The 19,056-nt window shown below is 37.7% G+C and overlaps 1 protein-coding gene across 5 annotated transcripts in view; it reads right to left on the bottom strand.

Annotated features, from left to right (window-relative positions):
- Positions 1–15,819, bottom strand: part of EMC2 (ER membrane protein complex subunit 2) — a 359,544-nt gene extending 343,725 nt beyond the window's left edge. For all 5 annotated transcript variants that reach the window (XR_013814944.1, XR_013814945.1, XR_013814946.1 and 2 more), the window contains exons 1-5: positions 15,746–15,819; positions 12,927–13,040; positions 12,211–12,275; positions 10,835–10,920; positions 4,128–4,185 (exon numbers count right to left, since the gene is read on the bottom strand). Coding sequence is in view for 1 of the 5 variants with exons in the window: in XM_079796391.1 (XP_079652517.1) it covers positions 4,128–4,185; positions 10,835–10,920; positions 12,211–12,275; positions 12,927–13,040; positions 15,746–15,785 (363 nt within the window). In the remaining 4 variants the exon portion in view is untranslated. The remainder of the gene's footprint in view (positions 1–4,127; positions 4,186–10,834; positions 10,921–12,210; positions 12,276–12,926; positions 13,041–15,745) is intronic.
- Between the last annotated feature and the right edge of the window lie 3,237 nt (positions 15,820–19,056).

Raw genomic sequence — 19,056 nt, 5'->3', positions numbered from 1 at the left:
GATACACAAACATGCACACATATCGTAAGTGTATAGGAAAAAGATTATCTAGAAAAATACAAAGAAATTACTAACAATGTTTGACGAAGTGAAGGAGGACTTGAAATCAGGAATGGAAGGAAAGACTTATTTTTCCACTACACATTGTTTTGTATTATTTGTAATTTTTAACCTGGGTATTAAAATTACTTTTTCAAAAGAGTATTTCAAAACATTTTTTAAATAGATGGGGAGAAGGTGTTCCATTTCAGTAACTTCCCAAAAGAAAAATTTAAAAACTTCTATTATAATTACTTTATTCTTTTTGCCCTAGGCAGGCCTTGTGCTTTAATGTTAAAACTTACTCATGCCATTCATGAAATACGATGGCTTTGTCTCAAGCCACACTCATCTTTCAAAGCCTACAAGGCTCAAAAATCACACAGCAAATCATCAAAGAACCAGGACTTAATAAGTCTATCTCAAAGTCCAAAATCCATTCATTATATCATCCTGCCACTCTAAAAGCAAAGTCAAGGATGGTGTTTAATTCATCCTTCTATTCCCAACACCAAACACTCTGCAAGCACTCAACAAATGATTTTTGAAATAATGAATGCATAAAGAGAGCTCTTTAAAGCTTGAATAACCTCATTTCTATAGTGGTTATCAAGGAGCATAGATGCACAAGACCAATAAAAGAATCACATAACCACTTTTAGACAATGCAAAGAATTAGTTACAAGCTTGAATTAAAACTACAGATGAAAACAGAACTGGACTTACTCATCTTTGAGATAATGAAGGTGCTTTGGAAAAAGAAACTGTGATGTCTTCTAAATAATAATTTGACTACTTAATATAAGTAAAGTCTTTCCCTAATACACTTTTTCAGTTCTAGGTCTTATATGGCTTTGTTATTTCCTTCAATGTCTACCTCAGTATTTTCTACGGATACAGTAACAGAAACAGCGTCTTTAATTCTTAGTAACATCAACACTTTGGTGGGTGGCTCATGAAACATAATCATCATTTACAGCAGGACAGAAGGGACTGAGTAGAGATTAGATAATCTCTTATAAAAGAATACATTTAACAGTTGATTTTAGTCACCTTGTTCTAAAATATTCACCTAACAACTAAGACATTTAGTTACTACAACTTCATATATAGTCAATGAGGGGAACCATTTGAATTTCTCTTTTGGCCAGTCTTAAAGCCATAAAACATAGAAAGTACTACAAAGACAGAACAATATATCTTACCTAATAATAGACAAACAAGCTAATTGACCGTACCTTCACGACACCCACAGCCAATCAGAAGTGAGTATGCAAATAAACCCAACAAAGATGGCAATTAATTTGCATACGCAGCCTCCAAGCGGCTGGGGGCGGGACGCTTGCGTCATCTCCATGGCGACGACGCAAGCATTTCGTCCCCTAGCTGCTCTGGGCCTCTGAACAGAGTAGGAAGGTGGAAAGGCGGCTCTGGCCAGAGCAAAAGCGGTGCTGGCAGCCAGGGAAAGAAAGGCCCATTCTGGCACGAATCTTCGTGCATCGGGCTTCTAGTAATTACATATTATTTTAGGTCTTGAAAAAGTGAAATAACTTATTTAAAATATCCTCAACTTAAACTGGCACAAAAGTAAAATGTTTGATTCCTAATTTCAAGAAAATAAATTACAAGCTATTAATTTTTAACCTAATATGAGAAAAATGTATGAAACTCAAACGTTTTTCAGAAACTTGATTTCATTTTTTCAATATATAGGGTAGGGCAAAAATAGGTTTACAGTTGTGAGTATATGAAACACAGTTTATTCCTGTATTATTTATTAATTATAATTATAATATTCTTTATCAGTATAACTGTAAACTTAGTTTTGTCCCACCCTGTGTGGATGGGTAAAAAAATTAAATACCTTTAAAACAGGTCAAGTCTTAGAGTTAAAATAAAAATATTCAGAACAACAAACAGTGCTTTTTATACAGTTAAGTTTAGAATACTATTCAAAACTTTCCTATTTTAACTACCTTTATTTATTGGGAATATCTAGACAAAAGTAACAGAAGCTGTTCCTTTTTCTTTTTCTTTTTAATAATAGGTGGATTTGTAGTTATGCCAAAACTTTTCCCTGAATTTTCTATATTCTTAGAATCTTCACAAAATAATGAATCCTTACCATTTAAATATGTGCCAAACAAACAAACAAACAAAAACCTAGGAAGTTTCCCAGGTGTGGGATATTAAAAACACAAATATAAAACATTGCAAATTATATACTTACTAGGGGCCCAGAGCATGTATTCATGCACCTTAAAAGGCACTGTGGACCGTGAAGCTGCGGTGGGCACAGGGGCAGGTCTCGGCCCATCCTCCGTGCCCCCACCTGGCCCCTCCCGCCGTGGCCCTCCCTGCCCACCCCCCCATCCTGTCTGCCGGCAGTCCCGCTCCCACAGCGGCTGCTCCCATGCGCTGACAGTGCCAACCTCATGGACAGAGCAATTGGGGCCGGCACCAGCAGTGGGTACGAGTGGCGGCTGCTACCCCAATCGCCCCTCAGGAGCAAGAGGAGGCAAAGAAGCCCTCAGGGGCGATCAGAGCCAGCAGCCACCGCTCGCACCTGCTGATGGCACCAAGTGGTTGGGGCAGCGCTGAGCGCCCGCAGCAGATGCGAGCACCAGGCAGGACCACGGCGTGCTGGAACAAAGAATTTTCAGTAACCACCAGAGGCTCGCCCCAATGACAGTGACAGGGGCCCTGCCTTAGTCTGGCACCCCTGCTCACCTACTCCACCATCCCGCCTGGCTGGTGCCGACTATGTTCTGTGCTCTGCTGCCTGCTGCCAACGCCCGCCATGTTCCAAGTGCGCCCCCTGGTGGTCAGCGCACATCACAGTGACCAGTTTCTGCCATTCAGTCTATTTGCATATTAGGGTTTTATATATATAGATAGCAAATCACCATGTTGTGTAACTTGTATAATGTTACTGGTCAATTATATCTCAAAAAACGGGGAAAAAAAACTCCATCTTTTAAGCAATAACTAAATAATGTATCAAAAGGGACAAGCAGAGATCAGAGATTTATGACCAATGAATGCTTGGTTTAATGCTATCTAGAAATTGCACACTTCAATATGAAATCATTTCCTAACTTAGCATACATAATTTATTTTTAAATGAATCAAGTGACTTATGTTCAATTATTAAACATTTCTGCATCTTATAATCCACAAGCATATATTTTATTAGCTTATTTTAAATGTGCATTTTTAATGAAATACTGCCAAATAAGAGAACACCATGTTTTTGTATTATGTGCTAATGTAAGAATTTCTCCTTTTATAAAAAGACAATACAAACTCAAACTGTTTTTTGTTTAAAATTTCTAAAGAATATTTTTATTTTAGCAGGCATATGTATGCAAGGACATAACAACATAAAACATTAAAAATGTCTGATGTTATTTAAGGTCTCTCTTTAACTTTTCATTTAATACAAGGTAAATCTGAGGGAAGCCATTATACCAATACTAAAGTAAAATGTTCTCAACAACAAAAAATTTTTTCACCAGGGTATTTTTAAAACAAATTATGTTATATAAGTATATTTGCAACAAATATTTTGTCCAATAAACTGATATAAAATTTGTTCAAAATCAGAATTAAAGATATTTACATATTTTTCCTTTAAATATATTTACATATGATATAGTAATTCCTATTTAGGTAGAAAAAAGTAAATCCAAAACAAAACACCTTCATTAACTCCATATACTAATTATTGAGATGACTTCTTTCATTTCTCATTAAGACAACTAAAATTTACACAAACAAGACAAGTTACTATTTCATAAACTTTAACAAAATATTACACAAAAAAACACACTGAGATTTGCTGGGCTTTTATGCAAGCACATAAAATTCTTTCTTCCCAAATTTTAATTAATTTTTTTTAGTAAGATATCTCATAAGTCAAATTTAACTGGAGAGTTTTAAACCTATTTTTTAAAATGATCCATCTTGAAATATTTAAAATAAGATAATAAAACAGTTCCATATGTATTTTCCCGTTACTTCCAAAATGAATTAATTTTGCGTTTTTAAATAAACTATATCATCTTCAGAACTATTAGTTAACTTACAGTGTTAGTTGGATCTTCATGTAGAATTCGATCATATAGCTGTATTGCATCATCATATCTATTTAAAATGAAAAAGAAACATCAAGAATCATGAACTTAAAATTTAGTGACAAATAGTAAATACTGGAAAAGATTCAACTGGCAGGGCTTCACATGCATTTATAATTGTTATCCAAGTCACTTTTTATATTCCTATAAAAGTAAGGTTTGCTATGGTGTGGGGTTTTTTTAATGGAAAAAAGTATCACATAAAGTATTTCTAGAAAAAGTTACTTCAAAACATACTGATCTAATTGGGCCTAAATACAAATGTAAAATCTAGCAGCACAAAGAGAATCCTTTATGATCCTAGTTATACCTAGAGTTACAACCAATAAAACATAAGGAAAAGTTTAATTTTAATAAATCCATTCACAAGGAATGATCTATGTATTAATTCTCCTTTAATGAATATTTATAATAGCTTCTCTTAGTTGAGCTGGTTCAGTTCATTAAGCACCTACTAAGTATCCATACGTAATACTTACCGTATTTTCCGGCGTATAAGACGACTTTTTAACCCAGGAAAATCTTCTCAAAAGTCGGGGGTCGTCTTATACGCCGGGTGTCATCTTATAGGGCGGGTATATCCCAAACTCTATATTTTAACTGGAAAAGTTGGGGGTCGTCTTATACGCCGGAAAATACGGTACTCTTTGCTGGGTTACAATCTCATGAGAGAAACAGTTAACAAATTTATCAAAAGAAAAAATACTCACATATGACAATAAATAACTAAGAAGCCAAAATTAACATTATGTGATAGAGAATCTAAGTAGGGATACATTAGAAATCAAATAAAAAACTTTCCTTAACTATATACTCTTACATATGATAACCTTGATTGGGATGCAAAGAAATAGCTGAGTGATTCTGAAATTCCTTCCTAACAATATTCATAACCCCCCAATTCCCTTCCTATCAATTTCTCCATTTCTGAATAAAAATCTTTAAAGAAAGCAAAAAACAATGTTTAAAAACTTTTATAGCAGTATTTCTAAAACCAGAAATAGCAGATACATTGTCTTGGGATCTCTTCATAAGTTCCCTATAGGATATTTTTAATTTTATATTTTTCTCTTAACGACATTTTCTGGAAGATATCTTTTAATGATAGATATGAATACTTTATATCATGTGACTCATCTTTCAACTATACACTGACCCCAAAATTTTAGTACCCAAGTCAATGTTGGTGATTATGGTCATGCCAATAGGTAAGAATACTTTACCTATTCTTGTTATCTGTAGCAGACTATTGAAAAAAATAAAAGCAGACTGAATTTGTAAATGTGTTCACTCCATGTGTCCACATCCCTGCACACTAAGTCAATTAGACTCAGCAGTAATTCAAATAAAGAAAATTAGTTTGGACATCCAATACATGGTACTGTAATAGGTCTGCTAGCCTCATAAGAATCTACAACTAAATGAGGGAATAAAATAAAATCATTAAATAATAACGAAACAAAACAGTAAAGTATGCAAAACAAGGGCAAAATTAATGCTACAGAGCAGAAATTGTCACAAGACAGTACATGAGAATCACCTGGGAATCTTTTCCAACTAAAATACCTCTGGAAAAGATATCAGAAGTGACAGAGAAAGATATGAAGCCATTCATTGTTTTTATACTTGTATAAAACCTATATACATAAGCCACTAATATCTAGTTTTATATTTAAACATATTTAAATTATACTGTAATTTAAAAAATAATTTATGTAAAAACTGAGTGTGATGGTTAATATTATGTGTCAACTTGACTGGCCCAGATCAAACATTATTTCTAGATATGTCTGATGGTGTTTCAGGATGAGATTAGCTTTGAATCCGTAGACTCAGCAAAACAGACTGCCTACCCAATGTGGGTGGGCATCATCCAATTCCTTGAGGGTCTGAATAGAACTATAGTGGAGAAAGGAGGAATTTAACCCTATTTTACAGCCTCACTTCTGAGCTGGGACATCTCATCTTACCTCCCCCTATCCTCAGAATGAGATTTATACCATCGGCTGCCTTCGTTCTCAGCCTCTGGACTTGGACTCAGACTGAATTATAGCACCAGTTTGGCTGGATCTCCAGCTTGCAGATGGCAGATTCTGGAACTTCAAAGCCTCCAAAATCATATGAGCCAATTCCTCATAATAAATCTCCATTTATATATGTGGTTCTCTGTGTATGTATGTAAATGTCTGTGTGTGTGTATGGGGGGGGGGGGGTGTTCTCTAGAGGATCCTAATACACTGAAGGTCAACAAAAATTTACATTTAGTCAACAATGTTCTGATACCTGTCTTTTTACCTGCAGAGTTTTTCAAAGAAAAAATCTGGGTTACACCCCCACAAACTGATTTCAGTAAAGTGGGAGCAAGGCAACTACTTATTTTTTAAAATTCCACATATTCTAATTTACACAATCATGTATGAGAATCAATGATTAATGATCCTATTTAACAAAGGCACGTCTAACAGCCACTCATCCATATAAAAACATTAAAACGTTGCTCAGTAAAATGGTTCTACGAGTTTCAATAAAAATAAACACATAATCTTCATTTTAATAAAAGCCTAAGCGACCATTACGGCAGAACGACCAGTCGCTATGATGCGCACTGACCACCAGGGGGCAGACGCTCAACGCAGGAGCTGCCCCTGGTGGTCAGTGCACTCCCACGGGGGGGGGGGGGGGGGGGAACACCGCTCAGCCAGAAGCCGGGCTCATGAATGGCGAGCGCAGGAGCAGTGATGGGAGTCTCTCCCACCTCCACAGCAGCGCTAAAGAGCAGCGAGTCAAGTGGTAAGGAGCAGTGAGCAGGCGGGTGGTAAGGGGCGAGTGGTCCTGGACTGCGAGAAGGTGCAGGCCGGGTTGAGGGACGCCGCCCCCTCCCTCCAGTGCACAAATTTCGTGCACCAGGCCTCCAGTAATAATAATAATAATGATGATGATAAGGCTTAGCCCTGGCCAGTATGGCTCACATAGCTGGAGCATCATCAGGTCACATGCCCAGGTTTCAGTAAAGGTGTGTCAGAAGGCAACCGATGGGTCAATGTTTCTCTCTCTCTCCCCCTTCCTCTCTCTAAAATCAATAAAAACAGTTTTTGAAAAGGCTTAAAGAAATTAAAGTTCACTGAGTTTCTTAGAAAATCTGAAGCAACACTTAACAATAAGTTCTTCTTACCATATCAATATTTTGTTTGGTTGGAAAGGGATAGTAAATATTAAAAACTAGTACCACTCAATCCCTCACAACATAATTTTAAAAATCATTCATCTTGGACTATGGAATGTATTCTACTATTCATATATTTTAAGAATGGTTTAAGGACTCATAGCATTTGAGATAAAACAAAAAACAATTATTAGAGCAGTACACTGATTCAGGAACCATCTTTTCAGATTTCTTCCATTCTGTCCTGATTCAAAATTAGCTTCTGCTAACCTAAACTAATACTATTTTATTTACTTTTTTATCTATATCCTTTGCTAACTTACAGAGAGGATACAAAGAGATTAAAATGTACACACAAACAAACATGTAAGCCCAGGAGTGAAGGGGTTGAGAAAAATTATATCAATAAATCTGGTTTGAAACAAACTACTACAATTGAAGTACAAGTTGTCTTACCTGAAACAAGCTAAAAAGGTGAAAATAAGCTGATCTTAAAATACATGCATAAATTCAAAAGATTCAAAATAGTCAAAATAATCTTGGAGAAAAAACAAAACAAAGCTAAAGAATTCACAATGCCCAATTTCAGAACTTAATACAAAGCCACAATACCAATAGAGTGCAGAAAAAATATGGTGCAATATATGATAAGCCCAGAAATCAACCTCACATTTATATTTAATTGTTTTTAACAAGGGTGCCAAGACAAATAAGGAAAACATAGTCTTTTCAGCAAATGGTGCTGGGACACCTGAATATTCATATGCAGAAAAATGAAGATAGACATGTACTTCGAACCATAAAAAATATTAAACCAAAATGGGTAAAGATCTAAATGTAAAAGCTAAAACTACAAAATTCTTAAAAGATAGGCATAATCTTTGTGACCTTGGGTAAGATAATGGTTTCTAGATATGACACCAAAAGTAAAAGAAAGAAAAAAAATAAACCAGACTTAATAAAAGATAAAAAAATTTGGTAATTCAAAGGACACCACTAAGCCAGTGATTTTCAACCAGTGTGCTGTGGCCCACAAGAATTTTTAAAACATGCAATACCTGACTATTAAGTCAGAAACAATGATTTCCTTTTCCTTAGATTGTCAAATAAAAAAATGACAACAGCCAATATAACAATAGCCATCTGTGTGAATGAATCAAAATTAAACTTTTTTTGTCAGATAGACAAAAAATATATATTTTGGTGTGCCAAAAAATTCTAATAATTAGTTTATGTGTGCCTGGAGATGAAAAAGGTTAAAATTGCTGCATTAAGTAAATGAAGAGTGTCAGACTATTTATGCAAATCATCCTATATAATAAAAAGCTAATATGCAAATGGTTATCACGCCCTCACACCTTCACGCCATAACGGCTCAGACAGCCAACACTGGGGAGAGAGGAATGGGGACCAGCCAGGCTGTGGCCCAGGAGAGGGACAAGCCGCCCGTCCCACAATCCCAGGCGCCAGCAGCTGCACCTGCGCCTGGGGCCTGGGAGAGGGACAAGCCATCCTCCCCGCGGTTCCAGGCTCCAGCGGCTAGGACTGCAGCCTGGAAGAGAGACAAGCCACCTGCCCCGCAGTCCTGGATGCCAGCGGCTGCGTCTACACCTGCGGCCCAGGAGAGGGACAAGCTGCCCGCCCCGTGGTCCCGGGCGCCTGCGGCTACGGCCGGCCCAGGCAAAGCCGGCCCAAGTCCTGGGTGCCTGCGACCAGCCGGAGGAGGGAATCCTGGGTCCTGGGTGCGGGACGAGGCAGAGGCGGTTAGGGGCGATCAGGCAGGCAGGCAGAGGGATTAGAGGCGATCAGGCAGGCAGGCAGGCGAGCCACTAGGAGCCAGCAGTCCCAGATTGCGAGAGGCAGTCGGACATCCCCAGAAGGGTCCCAGATTGGAGAGGGTGCAGGCCTGGCTAAGGGACCCTCCCCACATCCCCGTGCACGAATTTCCTGCACTGTACCTCTAGTATATCTGATAAGGACCTTGTATCTAGACACTATATAGAGAACTTTTACAACTAAATAAAAAAATACAAATAACCCAATTTAAAAACAAAGAAGATATAGAAATGGTCAATAATTTTATGAAAAGATGTTCAACATTTCTGGTTCCTGGAACAGCAAGTAAAAAGATCTTGGAAGTTGTCACTCCCATCCACACAAGAAAAAAGCTAAACAAACTGGACAAATCAACTAATTCTAGATTCATCAGAGAATTAAAGTCACAGGTCAAACCACTTCCCTGAAAATTAGAAGACATGTAAAGACAGATAATCACAGCTTACTGTAGCAAGAAGACAGGACATAAGTGTTGACAAGAACATGGAGAAAGATAACTCTTGTGCACTGTTTGTGGGAAAGTAAATTGGAACAACTATGTAAAACAATATGGGAATTCCTTAAAAAAATTAAAAATAAAATTACCATTTAGTCCAATAGTTCCACTTCTGGGTATTTATGTGAAGGAAACAAAAGCACTACTGTGAAAGATGTATGCATCCCCATGTTCATGAAAGCATTGTTTACAAGAGCCAAGACATGGATCAACCTAAGTGTCCATCAACAGATGAATGAGATTGTGACATGTATATGATGTAATATTATTTACTCATAAAAATGAAGGAAATTCTGCCACTTATGACAACCTGGATGGACCTTGAGGACATTATGCTAAGTGTAATAAGTCAGACAAAAAGACAAGTACTGAATGATCTCACTGACATGTGGAATCAAAAAGAACCTGAACTTACAGATCAAGAAAGCGGATTGGTGGTTGCCAGAGGTGGGGGTGGGGCTGGAGGTGGGAGTGTGTGAAATGAGTGAAGAGGATCAAACTTCCACTTATAAATAATTAACAGCATGGTTACTATAGTTAACAAGACTGTGTTGTAATTGAAAGTTACTAAGAGAGCAGAACTTTTAGTTCTCATGACTATGAGTGGTGATGGATAACTAAACTTACTATTATCGTTTCATTATACATATATATCACATCATTATGTTGTATACCTGAAACTAATACAATAATATGTCAATCATATCTCAATAAAAAAATTAATAATAATAGTTTCTATACCTTGAGTACCTATGAGGGTCCTACACATATATTTATTAAGTCCCCAAAGAATTCTGACAAGTTGGTAATATTCTTGCTTTACAGAGGAGTGAAGCCAAAAAACCTTAAAGTTAAATAATTTGCTAGATAACCAGCTATTAAATCCTAAAACCAGGATTATTTGAAGCCAATTCTTATTCCAAAATATAATCTATTTCACTAGCCCAGAGATGGTAAGTGGATTACACTTTTATGTCAAATCCTATTTACTGGGAGTAAAGGCCAGGATTTATGCTGACCTTTACTACTCTGACATTACTCTGAATCTCAGGAGCAAGAGATCTTGCACTCTCAATGATGCTGCCATAAGCAAAGGAGAACATAAAGATAGGCCTCATATCTGCAGTTTTCAAATGGGACCCACTGTTGACAAGACTCAGTTACCTTTCCATGGCTTCAAATCTCATGCCAGTTAGTCGCTTGACTCTGTGACTGCCAGGGAACTGTCTTCTCAACTCCTGAAGACAAAACTAAAAAAATAATTGGTAAACAAGACTTGAAAAGTAGTAATTATATTACATATACTAAATGGGCTACAAATAATGACCTACATAAGTCTTCAATGTATCTTCTTAAATAATTTCACTAGTGTAATATAATGAAATGAAGTGATATTAATCTAATGAATAATGGGGTAAAAGGAGAAATCTGAAATCACCGTGAGAGAAATCATCAGTTCTCAGACACTAATCATACTAATAAGTAGGAAAATAAGCAGATCATGTGTCCACTAATAACTTCAAATACTACCACCATATTACTTCTCAAAAATTGCTTACATAATGTGTCAAACCCCATTTAAATATCTACAACAGTTTCCTGGCATTTTCTTCCTAACTATGCATAAAAATTCTTTAGATAAAAAATAAGTTCTTTCAAGTCCCTGGCAACTACTACTAATACTTTGCTTAATATTTCTCTGTTGAAATTATATAATCTTCTTGTCAGTACACACATCCTGATTTGGGGCTGGGAAGAGACTGCAACCTAGGTACGTGCCTTTGACCAGAATCGAACCTGAGATCCTTCAGTCCACAGGCTGATGCTCTATCCACTGAGCCAAACTGGCTAGGGTGTGGCTGGGAGGCAACCAATCGATATATCTCTCTCACATCAAAGTTTCTCTCTCTGTCTCTCTCCCCATCCCTTTCACTCTCTCTAAAAACCAATGGAAAAATGTCCTCAGGTAAGGATAAACAAAAAACAAACAAACAAAGAAATAATTGTGAAAATTAAAGAAAGCATGATGTAAAGCATTTAGCATAGTACCTAGCAGATACGGGCTCAAAATATAGCTATTATCATTCTCTATTTTAAAAGCAGCATTAGTAATTTAAGTCATGCTGTGCAAATATTAGGACTTTCTAATAGTTTAAGGTATACATTTACAATATTACAAAACAGTATTTAACAACATATACTATGAAAGATATTCAATAACCCAAAAGATAAACTTGTTTTAAACTATCTACTTCTCATTACATACTCTATAATATAGCATAATTCACCCAGTAAGCAGATAACCTTCAACTAATTTATCCTCTTCAGTAAAACTGGAATACTAAATATCTACTTCTCAGGATTGTTAAAAAGATTTAAGAACATACTGTGTTCAAAGTACCCAGTTAGGCCTACCTACCCTTAAGAGTAGCATTGAAAACCAGCTATAGAAAGCATTCTATACAAGCCATATACTAAGTCTTATACATATAATCCATGAAGCATATTAAATATAAAATAAAATTAGTTTAAATACCTACCAATGCCAAGTCATCCCGACCATAGTCTAGAGCTGCAATCATCACCTGTTCATATATGATCCAAACTAGATACATAGAGAAAAAAACTAAATTTACTATAAAATCTCCCAACAAAAACTAGATAATGAATTCTTCCTGTTTGGTATTTTAGAGAAAAGTACTTATAACTGAAAACTGATTTACTGTATTTTATCAGCAATTAAGAAAAGAAGGTATTCTTATATGCTTCAGCAATGTAAATTATTTCAGTATCTTATTAAGTAAAAAAAAAAAAATCCAATTATCTAATACCTTTAATGTTCTAAAGGATTCTTTATGAAATACATTTTGCATTGGGATACATCTTACAATCAATTGCATCTTTATAATTGGAAATATTTTTTTCTTTCTTTTTGGCACAAAATATAATAGGGCATTTAACAATCTTTGGCATCTTAGTAAATGAAATATGATATTAAAAAAAAAAATGAAATACATTTTGACCAGACCAGGACTGCAGCCCTATGAGCTTGAAAACAAAAACGCCTATTTGATAGCTTTACTACTAACAGAAATTATAAAGCCTTCTCAAAATAAAGTCTTCCTGAGTTTTTAAAAAGTGACAATCACAGATAGATTGCTATAAACACTAGAAAAAATGAGATTTTTTTTAAAAAAACCTAAGAATGGTAAATAGACATGTGCCAAACATAAAGATAATAAATTAAAAAACTTACTATCATCTCCAAGCTTAGAAGCATATTCATTAATTAATTCCTCTCCAACTTCCACAATTTGCTCACTATTTCTTGAGTTTTCATCTCTCCATTTTCTCATTTTATCTCGCATTTCTGAAAACGCAAAATTTGTTATAATGTATAAATATATTTGATCAATGTCAAAATTACTAAAATGAAGTCAAATTTTTTGATAAAGAAAATAAACTCACACTAATATAAAAGTCCATGTATCTCAAAGTTCATAAAGCAGAATACCAATTTAATAAGAAAGACAGATCCTTTGGAAGACTACAAATATATTATAAATAATACAACTATCTTTAAAAGTAATGAATGGCATTGTGCTAGGTATCCTATCCATATCCTGCCCAAATACCCTAACCTCAATGAACCCTCCTTATAACTCTGTCCCACCTCCAAATCACTAAATAATAACTCCTCTAATAAACCTCAATAATTTTCAACTGGCTGAATAAATAAACCATATATTCTACTTTTTCTATAGAACCTAATAGAGACTAGGAGAATGTTAGATGTACTATATAGGTCTTTTATAAACATGTGATCACTTCTCCTATAACGAGATTTACAGTACTCTTTGAACTAACCATTTCTACAACTTTAGTTCATTATATGATTCAAAGGAATTCTTGAGCACCTAGGTCCAACTGACAGCCCTCACAGAAATATATAAAGAAATTATTCCAACACTAGAAAAATTACTTAGTTTTTTTTGGTAACAATTTATTAATGTTTATTATTAATCTAATGAACAATTCATTTAGTCAGCAAATAAATACTGAGTTCCTCTCATAAATCAGGCACTCGAACAAGAGGCCTGGTCCCTCCCTTCATTCTAGGAGAGAGAAAATTTAACAACTTAACACAACGGGGTAAGCACTTCAAGAGTATAAAAACACATAGTTTAAGGACGAGGGGTAGGTTTCGTTGTTGCTTTTTGGTTTCTGTTCTTTTTCTTTCCCTTTTTAAAATTTTGGTGGAGGGATGGGGAAGGGCTGCGGGTTAGTCAAGGAAAACTCTCTAAAATATATGACTGCTGAGGGGAAATTCTGAGAAATGATGAAGTATAATGGGGACAAGAGTGGGACAATGAGGAAAGAACACTCCTAGTGGGAGGAACAGCGCGTGTCCAGCCCTAATACAAGAGGAGCATGGCACATTCAGGGAATTCAACAAAAGGCAGCACTGTCAGCTCTGAAAGACAGAATAGTTAAGACAGAGCTAGAGACATGGGTGGGAGCCAGGTCATCTTTCCTAGATAGCACTTAGTTTAAAAGCACTTTTCACGTGTTTTCTCTCTTGTTCCTCAACGTACTTGTGAGGTAGCTATTATTCTAGACTGCCCACAGGGTAGTCCAAGTGACTTAGTTAAATCGCCTTGTCTGATGGAACACACCTACTCGTTCCTTAAGGTTATATACATGATACTATCATCTGAGAAACTTATATTGAACATAGTTTCCAAACAGCACTTTCTAAAAATAAGAACCATGACATATTCGAAACATTTTCAAAACACATTAAAAATAACAGCCACCTATCTACCATCCAACTTAAGAAATACGTCCTGAGAAGCCTTTTAAAACTACATATTGACAGGTTTGTCTTCATTAGACTGTGAACTTCATGAAGGTAGGGACTGTAGGCTGCTTAATTTCGTATATATCCAAGAAGATATAGCACTAAGCGCTTTTCTTGTTTAATATCACGGGATTCTCTGATACGGGTAGAAACACCGAGATTCACAGTGGGCAAGAGGCCACAAAACCAATAACCAACTGAATTCAGTTCAAGTATAAAGGAATTTCACCTTTTCCCATACATGTTTGCAACTCTGTAATCCTGGAGATTATTTATTCACCCTGGGTGAATATAGCTTTCAGTACACCTGTTATCGGGCCATTGTTTTACCACTGGAACAAGGCATTCCTTGAACACATAAGCTGTTTTAAGTCTCCTGTTAAACGCTGGGAATATGAATTTCAAATACAGGTATTTCATGCGTTAGACTAGAGAAACTCAAGGCTCTTCTCTCAAGCATGTTTCCCGCCCAAGTGTTGCAGGAGGGAAAAATCTCTGTTACAAAACTGGTCCCAAGTTTGCCTCCAGACTTAAAGAGCACACTTCACCACCTTACGTGAAACTAGGATGGGGAAGAAGTCCATCACACACTTGAGCAGATGCCCAAGATACCAGTCCTCCTTTCCCTGTAGAAAAGACATTCCTGTGGGAGTAAGAAGGAAGTTCTGCTGCGTATGTAAATGTGTTCTGAGGAGGAGTGGGACAAGGAGTAATTAAAAAGGGAAGATAATCAGAAACCCAGCTTTGAAGAGGGAACGAGACGTCAAGCCGCATGCAGAAGAAGGAGATCTGTTCGTGGGTCTCCCACACACCTTTTCTGCACCAAGTTGTAAGCCTTCCTACCCAGCCCTCAATACAAGGGCCTCCCAGGTCCTGTCTTTCTTGGCTGCAGGAATCTATCCCGCCCTCTCCGCGCCGCCCAGCAGCCCCGGGTCCCTCCCCGCCTCACAAGAGAGGCTGCCCTGGGCCCCTGAATTGGTCTGTCGACAAACACAAGCGGTGGGGACACCAGCGCTGACACCGGTGGGGGGCCGGGCCCAGCAGGACACAGGCCAGCCTGCACCTCCTTCTGGGCCACCACCTCAACTCAGCCCGTTCAGAGAGCTGCCGTGCGGGGAGACAGAGCAGAGAACCCAGCTCTCCCAGGGCACTCGGTGTCCCGCACCCGCTCCCAGGGCTTCGGGTCTTTCCGCGCCCGCTCCGCCTGCTGTTACCTTCCCAAGTGACATCGTAAAGCTCTGACACCTTCGCCATCTTCTCAGAACCTAGAGGCAGCTGGGGGGAGGGGGCGGGGACGCGCGATCACGTGACCCGAGGCCGGGTGGTGGCGAATTACGACGCCACTTCCCATTGGTTGAGAAAGCGCAGGGGGCGGGACCCGCCGCGCACGTGCACGCGGCGGGGCGGAGGGGCTGTCGGGCCAGGGGGCGGGGCGAGCTGGGCGGCGCGCGGGCGGTGCCGGGACGTTGAGGACGCCCACGCCGGGTAAGGGGGCGGGGCGAGCTGGGCGGGGCCCGCGGCGCTGGGAGGTGGAGGACGCCCCGGCGGCTGAGCTTGATGGGCGTGAGGTGTGTGTATTACCGCGGAGTTTTTAATGAATGCGGGGTTTTTAACGTGTGCACTTCCGGTTTTTCCTCTTTTTCTCCACCGTGGTGTGTTCATTCTCTTCCTGCTCCCTAATCAGTTCCTTGTCCTCCCGGCCTGCTGCAGCGCCACGTTCTGCCCGAATCCTTTATTTGTCCCCCAACTTTCCTTCTTCCTCAGCGGCATCGCTCTCCGTTTATTTTTTAATGTTCGACTATAAACTGATACTCTCTAAGTTTTTCCTTAAGTCTCTTTGAGGGACTAGGTGGGATTCGGCCTTTGCCTATGACCTACTGTGGACAAAAAGGGGCCGCATGCGAACCTGACTACCTCAGGGAAGGCCTGCGTGGGGCCTTGCAAACTCAGATACCTAGAGGAACCTCAAAAGATGGCCTGAAATTAAAACTGTTTTAACTAAGCAGTTTATGGTGGGTAGTCCTGTCCCAGGTGGGTATCTTCCGTGACAAAGGTCCGTCTTGACCTTAACCGAGGCTGTCTATTGTCTTTTTGCACCTACAATAACATATCGTTGCAATGTCAAAAGTCATTTTCCTTTTCCCTGGACCCCTCAAAGCAGAGGCACCACTCTGGGGAGACCACAGATCCTCTCATTGTTGTTAATTATTGACTGTTAATTATCCTATACATACCCACCCATGTAAAAGAAGCATGTGTCTACCATTTTACTTTTCATCCAATCCCACTTGGTTTTCTCCACCTCCCTAATCTATCACCAATGGATTTCATGAAACCCACATAGGTCTCCTCTTTTGATTGTAATGTACAAAGTAAGGTTGAAATCGGCCATTCTCAGAGCATTATCTCAATCTGTTGAGATTTTGCTTCCCAGCAGTTGTCTCCAGTTTGGCTCAAATAAGCTCATTAAAATTCTTCACGGGTTTGAATGTTTCTTAAATTGACAGTACCTGTGGCCTAGGGCTTCTTTAATGTCCCATTAAATGTCTTTGTGCCACCCCATATCCTTAACACTCCGAGGATCAGTCTGCCTGTCACTCTAGGTTTGAAACTCCCTGAGAGCAGCCAATAAGTAAATGCTTATGAATAAATGAAATACTGAATAAATGAGACCATCGCAAACCCTACCCTTCGCTCCTCTTAACCTCACAAGGGAACCTCCTTCCCTTCCTTTCCCACTTGGCAAATTGCTATCAGGAACCTTTGGATCTAGCCAGGGAGAAATGTCTGGAGTGGAAGCCAAAAATTGGAAAGTCATAAGCATATATTTAGTATTTGAAGCAATGAGAACACGAAATATAAAGGTGGGGGGGATATGTAAAGTGAGGAAAGAAGGCTAAAAATTCCTTCATAACAGACATAATTAAGAGTTCATGAAAAGAGGCAATCAACATTGAGAAAGAAAAAAAGAGTCCTATCCCACAAGCTAAGAAAGTAGAGTTTAAAAAAAAAAAAAAAAAAAAAAAGGCAGCCAGTTAGTTTTACCTCTCCCAACTTCTTACCGAAGTATGTGGCATACACATACAAATTAATATTTATACTAAATTGTTGATGCCCAACATTTTGTTGGACTTTTTGAGGAGGTAAAAGGCCAAGAAGATTTCTTTTAAAAATGTACAATGGATATCAATTAATGGTTAACAACTAATTGAGGGTGTAAATATTTTCTAGTCACTTAAATGCCCTTATAGCTAGCTACTTATTGTCTATTAGGCAATAAATCGTATTTTGACTCTAGGTTGAAAAAGCTCATTTTCAGAAATTTTGAGCTGAAATATAGAGTATTCTCATTGTAGGCTTAGAACAGTGGTTCCCAACGTAGGGTACACCCCACAGGGAGGCAGTTTGATTTTTAAGGGGGGCAATTCGAGAATGAGTTATTAACAATGAATTTTTTGCATTTCTTACGGTTCTAGGGGCCTTGTGACATATTTATGCATTTCAGTTCTCTGTTATATGCTTTGAAACTTTATTTTCCATTTTTTCATATTATTATTTTTTTAACAATTCCTTAGTGATTTCTTCCTCAGCACTTCAACTATCCTTTCGTTCTTTTATTTTCCTCTTTCATGGATGCCATGTTCTTTGGAAACTTGTTTAGACCAAGTTAATGGCCTTTTAGGCTTCCTCCATGTGAATAGGAGCTCACTTGTTGAATAATAAGAGTAATATATCACGTGGGGATGGGCATTACGATTTTAGAGATGCTTAGTTGGGGCATGGCCAAAAAATGGTTGGGAACCACTGGCTTAGAAGGTACTTATGATTCTTTAGAGCAATATTTTTTAAAGTTTTCTGCTTGCAGACATACTAAGGAATACATTTTACATCATCATACAGTATGTATACATATACTTAAAGCTGAAAATGTACAAACTAGCCTTACAATATGTCTTGTCCTCTATATTTTCTACTCAAATTGAGTCAATTCCATTTCATTTTATAAAAATACTAGTTGTGCCGCACTAATGGGGTAATGACTCATATTTTGAAAAAACACTAATGGACACTGCACATGTGTCCTAATCTGAGACCCTGAAGGGAAATGATTTTTCTCAAGTTCTTGCCACTAGCAGGTAACAAAAATGGGAAATTCATACGGAGGAGATGAGTTATTTAGATCATGGGTGAAAAATGAAGCTTTTATAGGAAAAATGTTTTTAAGGGAACATTTGTCACCAATAGTACTCTCTGAAGTGGGGAAAAGTGATTGTTTCCATATAGTAACATTTCAAATATCTAATAAAACCTGCCTTCCTCAGGCACACTCAAGAAAAAACTGGTATGTCAGTGACAGTATTCTTTTTTTATAGTCTTCTTTAAATTTTTGTAATGTAATTATAACTGTAAATAAAAAAGAAATAGCTTTTCTAGATAAAACCATAACCCTGAAAATATAAACCTTATGTTTTCTATAAATCTACCTTTACAAGATGGTCTCAAAGTTTTGCCTTTACCGTCTTAC

The sequence above is a fragment of the Cnephaeus nilssonii genome, assembly GCF_951640355.1.
Source record: "Cnephaeus nilssonii genome assembly, chromosome: 18".
Classification (NCBI taxonomy): domain Eukaryota; kingdom Metazoa; phylum Chordata; class Mammalia; order Chiroptera; family Vespertilionidae; genus Cnephaeus; species Cnephaeus nilssonii.
Note: the sequence above shows the minus strand (reverse complement) of the source record. Positions and strands in the feature narration are given on the sequence as shown.